Below are 17,961 nucleotides of genomic sequence, written 5' to 3' on the forward strand. Positions count from 1 at the left end.
CTAATTCATATAATGTTCAGGTCTCAATTACAAAGTATAGATGCACAGGGTATATTTTTATTTGATTCTCCGTCCCCCATTTTAGAGGAGTTCCCTTTCTTTACATAGTTATTTGAAATGCATTCTAACCCTCCACTTGTAGTAGGGGTGTAATCGGTTCGGTTCGGTCGGTTTTTAGTTTGCTCAACCAAAACCGACTGAAATAATTGGAAATCAATTGGTTTCGATGGTATTTCGGTTTCCGTTGGTTTCGGTTGGTTTTCTGTGAAGCACAGGGCTATCGATTTTTCCAAAACTCTAAGTCAACATCACAGTCACAAAAAGAAAGTAACAACTCAACAGAAAATAATAACTCAACATCACATTGGTTTATCGATTTTTCAATAAGAAAAAAACAACTTAACGACACAGTCTCAGATTCACAAAAAATAGCATTGATTCAGTATTAAACAAAACCCAAAATACAAAAAAAGAAAAAGAAAAAAGAGAGGGTTATCAAGAAATTAAAAATAGAGAAGGTCACTGTGAGAATGAAAAGATCAAGCCACGTGGGGAGGTCGGCGTGTGAAGGCCGGCATGTGGAGGCGGCAGCAGAGGTAGATTCGTGTGGAGTGGAGGCTGTGAGAGTGACAATGAATACGTGTGGGTTGTGGGGTATGTGGAGTAGCGGTGGAGGCCGGCGTGTGGAGTAGCCATGGAGGCCGGCTGCAGATGTCGACTGATGCTATGAAGCATGGGTGTGTTTCGGGACTCGGGTGAGAATGCGAGTGCGGGTGCGGGATTCGGTAATTTTTGAAAAAGTAGGGTGTGGGTGCAGCAAGACTCGGCGATTAAAAAATTATTAAAAATATTTTCATTTATATTTTCTATATATTTTACTATTAAAATATTCTTAAAAAACACATTGATATGCCTCGATTCACAAAACAAAAAAAGAAGAAGGTAAGAAACACATTACTATGCCTCTGAGGTCAGAATTTCGGCTGTTCTAGCGAGTTTCAAGGCCGATATTGGCTTGTTTCGGCCGTTTCCGGCATGTTTCGGCCGTATCGACAGTATCGGTCTCTAGCTGATACGACCCAATATGGCCGATATGGCCCAATTCTAGTCGAATCAAAGTCGATTTTGGCAGAATTGAGCCACGTCGGCGCAAATATGAGGGAAAAAAAAAAAAAAAAAAAAAAAAAAAAAAAAAAAAAAAAAAAAAAANAAAAAATTTATCGGGAATTGAAAAAATTTTCAAAACTTTTTCAATTCCCATTAAAACTTTTTCCAAAAAAATAGTATTCTATTGTGTGCCCTTAGGGCACATGTTAGAAAATTTTTTTTTTTTTTTTTTTTTTTAAGGGTAAAAACAATAGCAAACGTGGGTTGATTAACTTATTTTTTTATTAAAAAAAAAATAAACGTATAATTATTTTTTCAAGAAATGGGCCATAGAAGAGTGTTTTTATTTTATAGGTAATGTTTTAGTGTAAGTTAAATATGTATTTTTACTATATTATCCTTTAGTTTATTAGACATGTATTTTTACCATATTATCTTTTAGTTAATTAAACATGTATTTTTATCATACTATCTTTTAGTTTTGTCTCTATTTTTTTTTTAGGGGTAGTTTTGTCTCTACCTAAATCTAGAAAAATATGGGTATTTGGAAAAGAAAAAAAAAATGATCCAAACAAGAGAGCCCTTTAAATAATAGTATTGATTAATTTCTGTTTAACTTAATTAATTTAAGTTAATTAGTTTAATTTTAGTTAGTTAATCTAACTTATCTAATGCCTAATGGGCAGTGGGCTTCTTTCCAAAAAAAAAGGGCAGTGGGCTTGAGTAATTTTGGCAAGGCCAAGCCCAGACATTTACAAACTTTATATTATATATTTAATATAAAATATAAAATAATATAATAATATATTTCGGTTCAGTTCGGTGCATTTAAATCTGTCATCGAAATTGAACCAAAATTTTTGCAACGGTTCGGTTGTTTTGAAGTGGTTTTTTTCGGTTCCTCAATTTTTTGCACACCCTTAACTTGTACAATCACTGATCTTCCTTTGGATACTTGTCCTATCAAGGTTTTGCTGGAGGTGGTAGAATATGCTGCAAACTGTGAAGGTACTATTTATGGTCATTTTGCCATTAATACGGTCAGCTGAGTTAGTGCAATGCATTAAATGCGGAGATGATGGATACTTTACCTAGATATTTCTCTTTTTCTTACTTGCATGTCTCTACCTCCTTCCTCAATATTTTGTCGTTTGGTCCAAGTGGCTTGCTTAAAACCTTTTGAGCAATGTTGGCTCTTTGGGCTCCTCAGGTGATCTGCTTCTGAGATTTCAATACTCAGGCTCTTATCAACATATTGGGCTAGGACTAATGAGAGTATGTGTCTTTTCATCTCTTTAAGTCGGGCTCACATGACATTATTCTATGTTCGAATCTTGCCCCTCCCACATATACAAATTCTAATTTATACCATTTCTAAATTACTTTTTTCTCCCTCTTATAGCACTCTTGATCACAGTCATCTTTTCCTTTTTCTATTTCATATATATCGATTTTTAACTATCTTTGGAAGAAGCATAAATTCACTTGACATTAACAAGTGTTGGATTTGGGCTTGTCCTTAACACAAGTGCAACCAGCCCTTCGTGCACTGGGCTGATCTATTTATGCTTTTGCTTTTGCTTTTGCTTTCGCAGTAAGCAACTAAGTATATATAAAGATTCCACAGCAGAAGTCACTTGAAAACCCAAATATGAAAATTTTTCAAGAATAATTTTTATTTTAAGCTTTTCAAAATATGATTCAATGGGTAAAATTTGACAAAACTTCTCGCCTCTTTAGCTAAGCTCATTTAATGTTTTTCTAAGAGAAAAATAACAAAAACTAGTGACAGGTCAGCGTTCGGTTGCCTCCATTATCTATTTAGTTTAGTCCAAATTTTCATGCTTGAACTAAAGCTCATAACACATACCAGCACATTGCATTAGCAACACCAACTTCATCATTGCTGGCACCAATTACAATATCCACAACTTTTGCTATCTCTGTTCAATTACTAAGAAGAAAGTATCTTATACATTATGTGGTACACATGTCAGTCTCACATAGGTCTTATATGTCGAGCATATACAAGATTTTCAGAGCAATGCCTAAGGAAGTCAACTCAAGCAACTCAAAGTTGTTTTCCCCATTATATCACCATCAGCCACAGTGCATACTACCAAGTAAAAAGGTTGAACTATTTTTACTCAAAGGTTGCGATAATTGAATATTATGTTTACTATTTTTGAGAGAAGCCTAAATTCACTTTCGCTTGAGCCATAGTGCATACTGCATACAATCACAACCTTTTTGTTGTGGAATGTTACAGGCTTACAGCTAAGGAAGGCGCAAAGTTTACTTCAGAAAAAAAGTTAGGTAGACTTATTGATAACAGTTTCAAATTAACTGGCAAAAGCGATTACGGAATTCAGCTTTGCCTTTAAACTTAGGTTTTCTGCATTTTTTTTTTTTTTTTGGTTGAGAATTTGATATTTGATTCTTATAATGTTTTCTGCAATTTGATTCTTACAATTTCGCTCTAGCGAAATTGATATTTGATTTTTTAACAACTCTGCAAAAGCTCATGGATAATATCATAAGCGCGGCAGTAGCTCGAAGATAATCATAACAAAACAGAGATCATGCTACTAAAACACTGTACTTTTAATTCTAAACAAATAATGTTATAAGAAGACCTCTTTGTATATATATATATATATATATATTGTCATTAAACACCGACGGACCATTGATTACATATATGATATACCTGAAAAAATTGAAGACACTACCAAGAATATCCATAAACAAATCATGGAAGAGTGTAACATAAGCTGAACATAAAATCCACCCCACACATTAATCCAGATTCCATACTGTTAGCATATTAGTATCTTCACATTTATTGTATATATCCTGATTAGCTAAAATCTAGGATTCTTTGTTTCCTCTAGTCAACTAGCAACAGGCCTACATATAGTTATATACTGTTCAATTCCCATACAAAAGATATACAAGATATACAGATATAAATTCTACACAGTTCGCTTGTCTTGTATCTCTATTATGTTATTTCTTGCTCTTTGTTCCTAATTTCAACAGGGTATCAGAGCCAGGTTAGTACATTAGTATCTTCAGTTGCTCTCAATATCCTCTAAAGACTAGCTTGTTGATGTGTTCACCAAATTGCATCCATCAGATTGTCTCTGAGATTGTCTCCAAATTCAAGATGGCTTCCTCCACACCACCTCGACTTTGAGGGAAGATGTTAGCATACTTAGTACCCATTTGGATACTGCGTCTGCGTTCCATGTCCAGCGTTTCACTTTTTTTTTTTTTTTCGATTGGGTCCCATGCACTATTCACGGGACCTACAACCTCTTTTTTTAACAAAATTTTCATTAAAAATGAGTCCCATGACACTATTCATATATTTAAAAATTATTTTGCAACAACGTTTTCAGTTTTTAGCAAAATAAGCGGTATTCAAACAGATCCTTGGTATTTTCAAATTTATTGTATATATCCTGGTTGACTAAAATCAAGGAAAATCACCATTATTGTCCTTGATTTTAGTCTCAATCAACTAGCAATAGGCCTATACATACTGTTTACATTTTTGCTTTTGCTATATAAATAGAAATATGTTTACAGAACTCCGAAAGCAATCATGATGTAATTGATGATTTTTATAAATACTAAGAATGATTCCACAACAAAAGTCACTTGAAAACCCCAAAGATAAAATTTATTTCAAGTATGATTATTTTTTAAGCTTTTCAAATCTGATTTGATCAGTAAAAATTGACAAAACTTATTGCCTTTCTAGCTAAGCTCATTTAGTGTTTCTTTGAAGAGGAAAATAACAAAAATGAGTGAATACAACATTGGGATGCCTCCCTTGTATCTATTTATTCTAGTCCAAATTTTCATGCTTGAACTGAAGCTCAGAACGCATACCGATATATGGCATCAGCAACACCATCTTCATCATTGCTGACACCAATTGCATTAGCGACAGCTTTTGTCTTCTCTGATCCATTACTAAGAGCAATGCCTAACATAGCCAGCTCAAGCATCTCAATGTCATTTTCCCCATCACCAATAGCCATTATCTAAAGGATAAGTGATTAAATCAGTCAGGTGTAGAGTCAGATATTGGCACATCCCCAACAAAGGAAATATATGATGTAATTATAGTAACCTGAACATCTACAAGCTTAGTACATTTGGGGTTTGAACGGCTAACATTGTTGTAGTTCAACCTTTTTACATAGTAATGATTAATGAATATTATACTGACCATCTTTATCAGTTCAATGAAATCCATGCTGCACCTCAAGATGCCAAAAAGCAGTATAAGGAATTGATAGTCTCTAACATTGACCATGTGTGTTTAGAAGAGAGAGAGAGAGAGAGGGGGGGGGGGGGGGGGGACACGACATGTGCATTCATAAGGGGGGGGGGGGAGGGGACACGACATGTGCATTCATAACCTTTTGTATTTTTTATAATTCTTCAGGCTACTTCATGCCTTTTTACATGAAGTAGTCTCTTTTCAATAAAATTTTATTACCTAAAAAAAAATCTTAGGAGAAGATATATTATGGTCCATACCTCTTTTGCCGTGATTCCCAAATGATCAAGCAGTATTTTCACTCCACCCCCTTTAGAGGTCCCATGGGGAACAATTTCAAGCATGTCTGGTACAGCTTGAACAACAGTTGCACGATCTCTCAATGCTTCTGACCAGTATGGCCGCAAAGTAGTCGACACTCCCTCAGCAGTGTCTATGAAGATCACTTTCTGTGAATTCAAAAGATGTCATGAAAAGGAGTCATTATCTGGTACACCAGCAGTACCTTTTTTTTTTTAATTTTTTTTCTTTTCTTTTTAAGTTTGGTACAGCAGGAGTGTCATGCTCCTTAATCTTATAATGTGGGTCCCACACATGGGGCCACATTCATGAGTAGGTTCAGGGTGCTCCTGAGTACTGGATTGTTTTGGACTAATAAGAACCCAGGCAACAGAGACAGGTGTATTATTTTGGTTGGGTTGTTTGCTTAAGACCAAGTGGGATCAATTGTAAAGGCAAATGATTTCCTTTCAATGTAGTTTTTCCTCGAAAAAAAGTGGTGTATGTTTCAATCACAAGGGATTCAGGAGCAGAACCTATGTTGCTACTAATTTTGATTATCATTGACAGGAAAAGCATGATGCAAATAAATTGAACAATTAAGGAATGCACAAAAATATAAATGCATGGATAAAGTTTCAAAGGGATTGCAATGAATCTAAAAATGAGCATCTTCCAGTGAATTTACACTGAAGAAAATGGGCAGTCAATGCCAGCAACTTAACATAGTGGTCCAACCTTAATTTGTCACAGCACCTTTTGGTGCCATGCAATGTATCATGCATGTAACTAATCAACAACATCAGTCTCCCAAATTAGATGAGAGGGGCATAGAAACTATATCTGTGCCTAGAGCATACCTGTATCTCAGCTGCAGCCAAGAGACTCTCAACTGAAGGAATGACCTCTGCCTGTTAAGATTTTCTTGTAAATTATACAAATGAAGAAGCCTCTACACAATAACCATAATAAATCAAGAGGGGAAAAAAATTATATGAGGCACCTTTGACTCATGATATATGGTGTGCATTGAGTCAACTAGTGGGTGATCAAATAGGGTTAAGCATCGATCTTTGGTGAATGCTACGAGAGGAACTTTATTCTCCCAAGAATAAAGATAGGTCTGCAAAATAACACAATTTTTTTGCTTTATGCAACAGTGAATAAGAATCTTCCCAATGAAGCAACAGAATATTGCAGGTTTGTTAAAGTTTTTAGTTTACAAAACTAAAATCTGTCTTTGGTCCAAAATATGAGCCCTTCAAAAGCCTTTCTTTTTTATTAAATAAAACATAAGCTATCTAAAGGACAAAGAGACAACAAATAAAAATACAGAACAAAGATACATGCATGGCTAAAATACATTTTGGTCCATTCAGGTATGGGTCTGCTTTAAATTTAGTTCATGATGTTCTCTAGTTTAAATAGTTTCAACTTTTAACTTTTGGTTTGTTCTCAACAATATCCTTCCGTTTAATACTGCTAACATTAGGAATGTCAGATTTGACATGACCTTCCACATGAGCATAAAACCATTTACATGTTTACTCTTTTTTCTCAAGAAGAAATCTGGAAGTGCAAGTGAGAGAAAGAAGGGGAGATCAGGACCAGAGGAAGCACAAAGTGGAAGAAACAAAGAGATAATATTGCATGCGAATTATTAATCAAAGATAATTTCAAAATCATTCTGTTCCTTGCATACCAATGCCGATGCAACAGTAATAATATTTTCAAAATTCTTACTGGCATTCTCAGCAACCACCCCACCATGATCACTCAGAACCTTGGTGTCAAATTTTATCATTTTTTTTTTCCTGTTCTCAGACCTTTTTTTGTAAAATATTTGTATTCAATTTTGATCTAGTTATAATTTTACGAATGAAGCTTGAGAGAGAGGGGGAGGGGGAGAGAGAGAAAACAAAAATACATGTTCTTTAAACCCAGAAGATACAGTGGTTGAATAGCACACACCTTGATTTCTCTAGTAAATTTTCATTTTACGTAAGTCATACCATATTCAACTCAAAATTTCTACTTGCCAAAACAGCATCATTTACATTCTAGTGATGCTTCATATGACACAAAACAGACCATTGTTGATGATGCTATATGGGATTATATCGACAACACATCAAAACTTCAAGGTTTTAATTATTCAAATTGGAATTTTAGGGATGAACTCACTAGAAACATAAGCTTAGAGGGGCTAAAATGTATTTTAGCCTACATAAAATTATCAAATCTGTGTATCATAAGTTCCTTTATCGTTACGGTGTGTGTTAAGTAAGATAGCATGCCTATGTGATTTAGTATCAAAGAACAGTGAAGATTACCTCTCTGCAGACATCTGGATCTAAATTCCTTCTAAATATTTCCCGACCTTGTCTACCATAAACAATCAGTCCCTGGAATCAAGTAGAGAACAGACCGTAAGGAACCAAAAATTTGAGACAGATTCAAGACTGCAAATATATATATATATATATATATATATGTAGGATTAAAATTGTCATTTCATTTTGTACAAGTTAATATGCTAATAAGGAACTTAGAGATTGAGTCATCCTTAGAGAGAGAGTCATTAACTTATAATTGACCTAGAAGGAATTTACAATTATAAGTTGTAATAGACTCTTCAAAATTTATGATTTAGCACTTCCAACTTTAAGCAGAACCTACGTGTCTCTTCTGACTTTACAGTAGTTTAGAAGGAATAAATACACAGAATGAAAGTCCAGTTAGTTCCTTGTTTATTCAATTGATATGCCTTCTAGAGGATATCTCCTTGGAGAGTATCTTTTTTTATTTGGATGTTGGCATGGGGGAAGATCCTTGTGACAATTATAGGAAGAAAGGATATACTATAGTGGATTGGTGCTGTATTCGTCGGTGTAGTGGGGAGGGGGTGAATCTCCTTTTGATTCATTGCAAGGTGGCCTACCATTTGTGGTGTTTTGTAATGAGGTCTTTTGGTATCTCCTGGGTGTTGCTAGGGAGTGTGAAAGATGTTTTGTTTGGTTGGAAGAATTGGTTTGGAAAATATTCATTGGATATTTGGAACTTGGTTCCACTTTGTTTGATGTGGACTCTTTGGCAAGAATAGAATGGAAGAACATTTGAGGATTTGGAGAATTCTAGTGACCAGCTTCTAGCTCTTTTTGTTGGGACTTTGTTTGATTGGTCTCAACTCTCAAGCTTGGGGACTCACGAATAGAGATTCTATTCCTTTGTTCATTGAGTCTCTTTTTCATTGTATATAATTTTCTGTTTCCGTTTGTAATTCTTTAGGCTACTTTATGCCATTTTGCATGAAGTAATCTCTTTTCAATAAAATTTATTACTTATCAAAAAAAAAAAACCAGTAAAAAAAAATATTTGGTAGAAGAAAAGTTCCAAGTGAATATTCATACCCACTGTGATGAGAAATTAAGATTTCTGACTCAATAAACATATTTAAGACCTCATATACAGTTAGAAACTTAAAGTTCACAAACCTGGGAAAATGTCCGATTCTAAATTGTGACATTATGAGTTACGAGGGAAGAAATTATTGTTAATTTATTCAATTATGGCCCTTGACATTCTTTTCCATAAATTTGATACCAAATAATTTTCCAAGTTCAGATGACATCATTGGCTTCCCAAAAAATTTCCATCATTCTTCTGAACTTTCCCAGACAACATTCAAATAAAAAATTGATGGCTAAATAATAACCAATTCACAAATTTGTTACTATGAAGAGAATGAGTCTGCCTAGTGCCCTTTCTACCTTCTAAGTAGTTGGAGAATCTCTAAAGCCACCTTAACCATCACAGACCCTTTTGATGACATTAGAACATTTATAGCCACTACATTTGGTAAATCCTGCTGTTATAGATTCCTTTAAGAATGAAGGCATTGAAGCTGAGTTTAATTCCATCAACACCGGGAAGGTTGCCAAGGACAGGGTCAGGGACATGGACCAGATGTAATTTCACAGCTTATATCGAGAAGGTACAAACCACATTATTATTATGATGCCCTCGCCAAACTTGTACCAAGGGCATACAACTCAAAGTAGTATGTCAAAGTTCTAATGCAAATAAAGTATGTTATGAACAAAAATACTTATATAGATATGCATGTAAAAGTAATCTTGGACATATATGTCAAAATGAAAAACAAAAAAAAGAGGGATAAGTGCTCTCTGAGCAGAAGAGCAGGCACATCTGTGAACAGAGATACAATTCTTTGCTGTACACACTCAACATCAAGATACGAAGTAACCTTATGGTCCATTTGGATTGAGGGGGAGGGAGGGGGAGTAGAGTAGAATTGGCCCAAAATTAGCCTATTTTCAGTCAACTCTACTCTACCCCCCTCCACTCCCCCTCCCTTCCCCCTCAATCCAATCGGGCCCTTATTGAAAACATGGAAGATGCTGAAAGATGAAAGAACAAAAGGGGAAAAGATAAACCTGCAAGAAAACCCCAGGAGAAAATTCCGAAACAATGCCATCTTTTCCAGCTAAATCTACCATCTTTAAACTTTCTATCACAGCTGGACGAGCCTGAACCCAAGCATAAAATTAATAACTGAACATCAGTCGGACAAAAATCATTCTCCAACAGGAAAGAAAAAATATACAAGAACTAATGCAGCACAGCTGCTAAGCACAGAAAGATGCATGACTGAAATGACCAAGGGTAAGAAGAATAGAAATGATATTTGACAATATATGGAATGATATTGAAACACACTTATATCATAACTTCATGATAGTATGAAATAGAATTTACTTACTTTTCCAGTGGCTATCACTACTTTCACACCCCTTGACATGGCCTCTTTCAACGCCCGGGCATTTGCTGGCGTAACTTGACTTTTGCTGTTTAGCAATGTACCTTGCATATAAAAAAGAAATCTGTTATAAGCTAAGAACAGAATGCAAAAAATTTAAAGGGTATCATAAGCGTGATCTCACCATCCATATCACAAAAGATGTATTTGAACTTTGGTTTATAAAATCGAAGACTGCCTTCTTTCTTCCTGTCTTTTGAAAATCCGACTGTAAGATTATTCTCAAAAGAACACTGAAACAACATAATTGATAAACAGAAATTACCATCTGTATTTTCCTTATGAGAGTATGCACTATTTTCAGCATCATATGCACTCTGAATTAATCCTTTCCCCTTCCATCCAAGACTCTTCAAAAGAAGTTCCTCTTCCTTCTCCATTTCTGCTTCAGCCTCTTCACTAAGCTCATGATCAAATCCCAAAAGATGTAACAATCCATGAACCTGCAGGGACAATAGGTAGTTATGGTTCTCAAGTAGCACACTGTACCTATACCTACATATAAATGGGCTACTGTATGATGAAGACAATCAGTTCCAAATATGGCTTTCATCACAAAGGGACTATTGGAATCAGAAAACAGCACAGCTCACATCTATATGTCCTCTTACTTTTTCATGGTTTTGTCACTGCGGTCTGCACACCTTCTGGAAAATTAAGATCCAGCTACAGCTATCAGAGTTAACAAGTCCTTTATTTGGAACCTAATTTGAGGAATTGGTTTAATAAAATTCTTCCTTCATTGGGAACCCAGCCACGTTATGCCTATTGTAGACTTTGTGGAGGGAGGAGGACTCGTTGCACATTCAAGGATGTGGGAGTCTTTAATAAAATTTATTTCCCATAATATATATTACCAGCAATTTGATTCTTATAAATTTCTTTCTTTCCAAATTGGTATATGAATTTTTAAGAGATCTGCAAAAACTCTTAGTATTAGCATAAGAGAACAGTGATACAACTTGAAGATAATCATAACAGAAAATAGATCATGCTAGTAAAACACATAACTTGAGAAAAAAAAAAATAGTACTAAAAATATCCCTAAACGAACCATGAGGATGCGTATCTCATCAAGAAGAGTGTGCCCTCTTTCCTCTGCTTGTCTTGCAGCTGTCTCAACAGAAATTACGATGTCACCTAACATAAGCTGAAAAGATGGGAAAATGTCAAGCATTTTATCACTAAAGACAAATCCTTTTATTAATGGCTTTGTGTTCTTACAATTGGAAGCTTAAGTTCAGGGACATGTTCTGACATGGAGAGAACATCAGTGGCATGATCCTCATCCCTCCATTCTTTATTAAGTTAAAAAAAAAAAAAAAAAAAAAAAAACCTAGTAAAAAAAAAAAATTTGGTAGAAGAAAAGTTCCAAGTGAATATTTATACCCACTGTGATGAGAAATTAAGATTTCTGACTCAATAAACATATTTAAGACCTCATATACAGTTAGAAACTTAAAGTTCACAAACCCGAGAAAATGTCCGATTCTAAATTGTGACATTATGAGTTACTAGGGAAGAAATTATTGTCAATTTATTCAATTATGGCCCTTGACATTCTTTTCCATAAATTTGATACCAAATAATTTTCCAAGTTCAGGTGACATCATTGGCTTCCCAAAAAATTTCCATCATTCTTCTGAACTTTCCCAGACAACATTCAAATAAAAAATTGATGGCTAAATAATACCCAATTCACAAATTTGTTACTATGAAGAGAATGAGTCTGCCTAGTGCCCTTTCTACCTTCTAAGTAGTTGGAGAATCTCTAAAGCCACCTTAACCATCACAGACCCTTTTGATGACATTAGAACATTTACAGCCACTACATTTGGTAAATCCTGCTGTTATAGATTCCTTTAAGAATGAAGGCATTGAAGCTGAGTTTAATTCCATCAACACTGGGAAGGTTGCCAAGGACAGGGTCAGGGACATGGACCAGATGTAATTTCAAGGCTTACATAGAGAAGGTACAAACCAAATTATTACTATAATGCCCTCGCCAAACTTGTACCAAGGGCATACAACACAAAGTAGTATGTCAAAGTTCTAATGCAAATAAAGTATGTTATGAACAAAAATACTTACATAGATATGCATGTAAAAGTAATCTTGGACGTATATGTCAAAATGAAAAACAAAAAAAAGAGGGATAAGTGCTCTCTAAGCAGAAGAGTAAGCATGTCTGTGAACAGAGATACAATTCTTTGCTGAACACACTCAACATCAGGATACGAAGTAACCTTATGGTCCATTTGGATTGAGGGGGAGGGAGGGGGAGTAGAGTAGAATTGGCCCAAAATTAGCCTATTTTCAGTCAACTCTCCTCCACTCCCTCTCCCTTCCCCCTCAATCCAATCAGGCCCTTATTGAAAACATGGAAGATGCTGAAAGATGAAAGAACAAAAGGGGGAAAGATAAACCTGTAAGAAAACCCCAGGAGAAAATTCCGAAACAATGCCATCTTTTCCAGCTAAATCTACCATCTTTAAACTTTCTATCACAGCTGGACGAGCCTGAACCCAAACATAAAATTAATAACTGAAGATCAGTCGGACAAAAATCATTCTCCAACAGGAAAGAAAAAATATACAAGAACTAATGCAGCACAGCTGCTAAGCACAGAAAGATGCATGACTGAAATGACCAAGGGTAAGAAGAATAGAAATGGTATTTGACAATATATGGAATGATATTGAAACACACTTATATCATAACTTCATGATAGTATGAAATAGAATTTACTTACTTTTCCAGTGGCTATCACTACTTTCACACCCCTTGACATGGCCTCTTTCAACGCCTTGGCATTTGCTGGCGTAACTTGACTTTTGCTGTTTAGCAATGTACCTTGCATATAAAAAAGAAATCTGTTATAAGCTAAGAACAGAATGCAAAAAATTTAAAGGGTATCATAAGCGTGATCTCACCATCCATATCACAAAAGATGTATTTGAACTTTGGTTTATAAAATCGAAGACTGCCTTCTTTCTTCCTGTCTTTTGAAAATCCGACTGTAAGATTATTCTCAAAAGAACACTGAAACAACATAATTGATAAACAGAAATTACCATCTGTATTTTCTTTATGAGAGTATGCACTATTTTCAGCATCATATGCACTCTGAATTAATCCTTTCCCCTTCCATCCAAGACTCTTCAAAAGAAGTTCCTCTTCCTTCTCCATTTCTGCTTCAGCCTCTTCACTAAGCTCATGATCAAATCCCAAAAGATGTAACAATCCATGAACCTGCAGGGACAATAGGTAGCTACGGTTCTCAAGTAGCACACTGTACCTATACCTACATATAAATGGGCTACTGTATGGATGAAGACAATCAGTTCCAAATATGGCTTTCATCACAAAGGAACTATTGGAATCAGAAAACAGCACAGCTCACATCTATATGTCCTCTTACATTTTCATGGTTTTGTCACTGCGGTCTGCACACCTTCTGGAAAATTAAGATCCAGCTACAGCTATCACAGTTAACAAGTCCTTTATTTGGAACCTAATTTGAGGAATTGGTTTAATAAAATTCTTCCTTCATTGGGAACCCATCCACGTTATACCTATTGTAGACTTTGTGGAGGAAGAGGACTTGTTGCACATTCAAGGATGTGGGAGTCTTGGTTATCCAGTTGTAATCTTCTTTTATGATGTCATTGTATGAATGGTGGTCCAAATGAGTTACATTCTATTGCAGATTTAATTGATTCATTCTCATTTAGATTGCAGTTCTCATTCTTTAGGAATAGCTTATGTACACGTCTTGTCTACATGATGTTGTTCCGCTTCTTTAATAAAATTTATTTCTCATAATATATATATTACCAGCAATTTGATTCTTATAAATTTCTTTCTTTCCAAATTGGTATATGAATTTTTAAGAGATCTGCAAAAACTCTTAGTATTAGCATAAGAGAACAGTGATACAGCTTGAAGATAATCATAACAGAACATAGATCATGCTAGTAAAACACATAACTTGAGAAAAAAAAAATAGTACTAAAAATATCCCTAAACGAACCATGAGGATGCGTATCTCATCAAGAAGAGTGTGCCCTCTTTCCTCTGCTTGTCTTGCAGCTGTCTCAACAGAAATTACGATGTCACCTAACATAAGCTGAAAAGATGGGAAAATGTCAAGCATTTTATCACTAAAGACAAATCCTTTTATTAATGGCTTTGTGTTCTTACAATTGGAAGCTTAAGTTCAGGGACATGTTCTGACATGGAGAGAACATCAGTGGCATGATCCTCATCCCTCCATTCTTTATTAAGTTCGCGAATAAACTCATCATTGCAAAGAAGCACAGACAGCTCAACACTTTCAAATCCACCAACATCATTTATAGCAGTATCCCTTGTTTTGTATGTTGAATCTTTTAAGCCATCAAATGCCAGCTTCATAGCCATTGGAACATTTAAACGAAGCATCTCTGCAATACTCTGCAGCATGTACAAAAGGCAAACAGACGAGTCAAATCATCGATCAAAAGGAAAACACCTGAAATATTGCATAAATAATGTCATATGCGTCATGTATTCGTGTTCCCTCTATAGTCTACTCTATGAGGAAGAACTTCCCATAGCTATTTTAAAGAGGGGGGGGGGGGTGTTGGGAAATCATTGTGAACTTGCAAGGCTTGCTCCATTACTCAAGTGCTAATATAATACTTTATCATAAAAAATTCAACTTAGAAGTAACCAAGTTCAACCCAAATTCAAAACAATAACCTTATATGATAACTCTACAATTTATGCGCTGCAATGTGAAAAAGAAAATAAAGGAGACAAAAATTCATCCAAAAAATAAAAGAGGTATCCAGAATGCAATCATTTACTATGTAGCCGCGTGAAGATTTTAGATAACGTGGGTCTCTCTCTCGTATGACATGAAGTCGATAAAACTAAAAATTAACAACACTTCCTTTTTTTTCTACATTTCAAACAACCAGAGGAAAAAAAAAAAGGGAGGGAAAAAAAGCTAACTTTCATAGCAACTTTGCCTCCCCCACCCCTTTATTGACACAAAAACACACTCATACACCATGTTATCTAACTAAAGCTACTAAAATCTTCACTAACTTCTACATTTCAGTTTGATCCCTTGCAACTATTTTTTGACATGCGACTCGCAAACAATGCCCACGTCCGGTATAAGATAGACATCCACAGGAATTAGCTTATCGACTATCCAAACAGTACTCAACATCACCATGTAATTTCTACATGCTCCTATAGCAATAACCTATTCTGGTTCATTTTTTTTTGTTCATAAAATCTCACTGCAGAAGAAGCCATTTTCAAAAAACAAAAACTCCAACATTTACACATAATTACACGCCAATTATTTGATTGAACAAAAACATAGCTCTATTTAAACGAACCTAAAATTCTTTGAAATTAGAACACTCTTTCAGCTATAAATTATGCAAATACAAAATGAAAGTGAGAGTACCAAAACTTCAGGATCGTCAGGCAAATCTTCTTCGATACAAATGCTGACATTGAGCTCCAACTCCTTCTCTTTGCTCTTCGCCGCACGCCTCCTCACTTTCCGGTACTCTCTCTGCGAAGCCCAAACCCTTCCTCGGAGTGGACTCAAGCCCTGACCGTTCGATATCGACGGTTTCAGGGACTGAGAGACGAAGCCGAAACGGTTCGCATTGGCGACGAAACCTAAACGCGCGGAGGGAAGGCGGACGAAAGCGACGGCGTTCGGTGTGTGGCTGAGAGGGGCAGCGGCGGCGCGTGGGATGACACGCGCCATTGAAGTGGGGAATGTGGATGTGCGGAGGAGAGGTGAGAGGCGTGGGAGCATGGATATATCATATATAGGTTATAGAGGCGTGAAAGGTTTTGCTTTGGTTTTGTGAGTTAGACAGTGAGAGACAGTGACATGAACGAAACCGATAACGAATGTCTTACGACCTTTCTCTCCCCCAAAGACAGTACTAGTTTAGAGAGAAACAACTACTAGTACTACAAACAAAACCAAATGAAATGAGCTCCCTCCAAAGGTTTTGGGTGTTGGTTTTTGTTAACTAATTTTTTAAGGGTATTCATTGGCCCTTTTTTTTTATTTATATAAAATATTATTCTAGAAACTTAAGTTTTTAAGTGAAATTTAGCTCTGATGGATAACGTTGCTTTAGTAATATTTTTTATATTTTTTAAAAATATGTGTGAGTGAAAAAATATTTGATATTGTTTAAACATAGTTTTCAGTGAGGGTTTCTCTATTTTGTACCAGGCAACCTTCTAGTTTGGCTGCTGTTTGTGAGGAAGATGCCTTGGTTTGGTCACTTAACTCAAACTTACATTTTTGCATTTTAAACAATATTAAACATTTTTTCGCCCACGTGTATTTCAAAAAATTATAAAATGTCAAAAACCTCATTTCAAACTACAAAAATCCGATATCAAACTACTCTACTAAACACCCCCACTAGTTCGTTTGTCTTTCTGAGTTAATACATTGAAGTTTTCCAAAAAAAAAAAAAATTATTTAAATAACAGTAACAAACAGGTGAGTTTACCGAGCAGGAGGAGTTGTAAGCATTATGACTCCAAAAAAAAAAAAGTATTCCGAGATATGTCAAACTTTGAGCTTGGAACTTGAGATTGGACTACTAGAATTTCATAAAAAGGTGCCAAGTTTAGGTGGAGGTTTTTAGTTTTTTTTTTTTTTTTTGGTTGCAAAATCTGTATATTTGGAAAGAACAAAAAAAAAAAAAAAAAAAAAACTGAATTGTTCGTTGAATTTCTTTCTCAAAATGTCTTTTTACAAACAAATACCAAGTTTTTATATATTTATTTTAATAATTCGATAGTTAATATTATACTGATATACAATAATTTTTGGTAAAATTTATTGAATTTACTAATTGTCTTTGGAAATTATAATATTTGCAAAATCATACTACATGTGAAGTTAGTATACTGTAATCTATATTTATATATATAATAATAGGTAAAGTAGAGAGAAAATCCAATTAAATTTCAAATTGAAATTCAATTAGAGTATAATTTTGCGGCATGTGTCTCATCTAATATAAATTTTAGAATTTTGTGCTAAGTGAGTTAATTTAGTGTAAAAATTGAATTTCAATTAGAGTTTAATATTGCGTCATGTGTCCCATCTAATCTAAATTTTTAAATTTTGTACTAAATTAGTTAATTTAGTGTAAAAAAAGAGGAGTCCAATATAAATCATCTAACTAAAAAAAAATCAAATTTATAAGTTATCTATATATATATATATATATATTTTAGGATAAACTATATATTTTGTCCCTAACCTTTATACCATATTTTAATTTAGTCTCTAACCTTTTAATTGTGTCAATTTGATCTCTAACCTTTCAATGTCGTGTCAATTTAGTCAATTCCATTATATCTTATATGAAAATTGCTAACATGGTAAACG

General features: G+C 34.8%; 2 protein-coding genes across 3 annotated transcripts; both read right to left on the minus strand.

Annotated features, from left to right (window-relative positions):
* Nucleotides 1–4,773: 4,773 nt before the first annotated feature.
* Nucleotides 4,774–16,537, minus strand: LOC112034469 (endoribonuclease YBEY, chloroplastic). 2 transcript variants are annotated; one of them, XM_024067287.2, is made up of 12 exons: nucleotides 15,991–16,537; nucleotides 14,727–14,978; nucleotides 14,557–14,652; nucleotides 13,598–13,775; nucleotides 13,457–13,525; nucleotides 13,276–13,376; nucleotides 12,950–13,042; nucleotides 8,017–8,088; nucleotides 6,687–6,806; nucleotides 6,544–6,594; nucleotides 5,665–5,853; nucleotides 4,774–5,162 (listed from the first exon to the last, which is right to left on the minus strand). In XM_024067287.2, the coding sequence occupies exons 1-12, from the start codon at nucleotides 16,351–16,353 to the stop codon at nucleotides 4,995–4,997; spliced, it is 1,752 nt and encodes a 583-aa protein (XP_023923055.2). In that variant the 5' UTR covers nucleotides 16,354–16,537; the 3' UTR covers nucleotides 4,774–4,994. The 2 variants fall into 2 exon arrangements, with proteins under 2 accessions (XP_023923055.2, XP_023923056.2); XM_024067288.2 differs by lacking the exon at nucleotides 13,457–13,525.
* Nucleotides 10,281–11,827, minus strand: LOC136064487 (endoribonuclease YBEY, chloroplastic-like). Its single transcript, XM_065766270.1, has 6 exons — nucleotides 11,748–11,827; nucleotides 11,578–11,673; nucleotides 10,789–10,966; nucleotides 10,648–10,712; nucleotides 10,467–10,551; nucleotides 10,281–10,354 (listed from the first exon to the last, which is right to left on the minus strand). Exons 1-6 carry the CDS (start codon nucleotides 11,781–11,783, stop codon nucleotides 10,281–10,283), a joined length of 534 nt encoding a protein of 177 aa, XP_065622342.1. The 5' UTR covers nucleotides 11,784–11,827.
* Nucleotides 16,538–17,961: the final 1,424 nt, after the last annotated feature.

Source organism: Quercus suber, unplaced genomic scaffold, assembly GCF_002906115.3.
Source record: "Quercus suber isolate HL8 unplaced genomic scaffold, Cork oak 2.0 scaffold_696, whole genome shotgun sequence".
In the NCBI taxonomy this organism is placed as follows: domain Eukaryota; kingdom Viridiplantae; phylum Streptophyta; class Magnoliopsida; order Fagales; family Fagaceae; genus Quercus; species Quercus suber.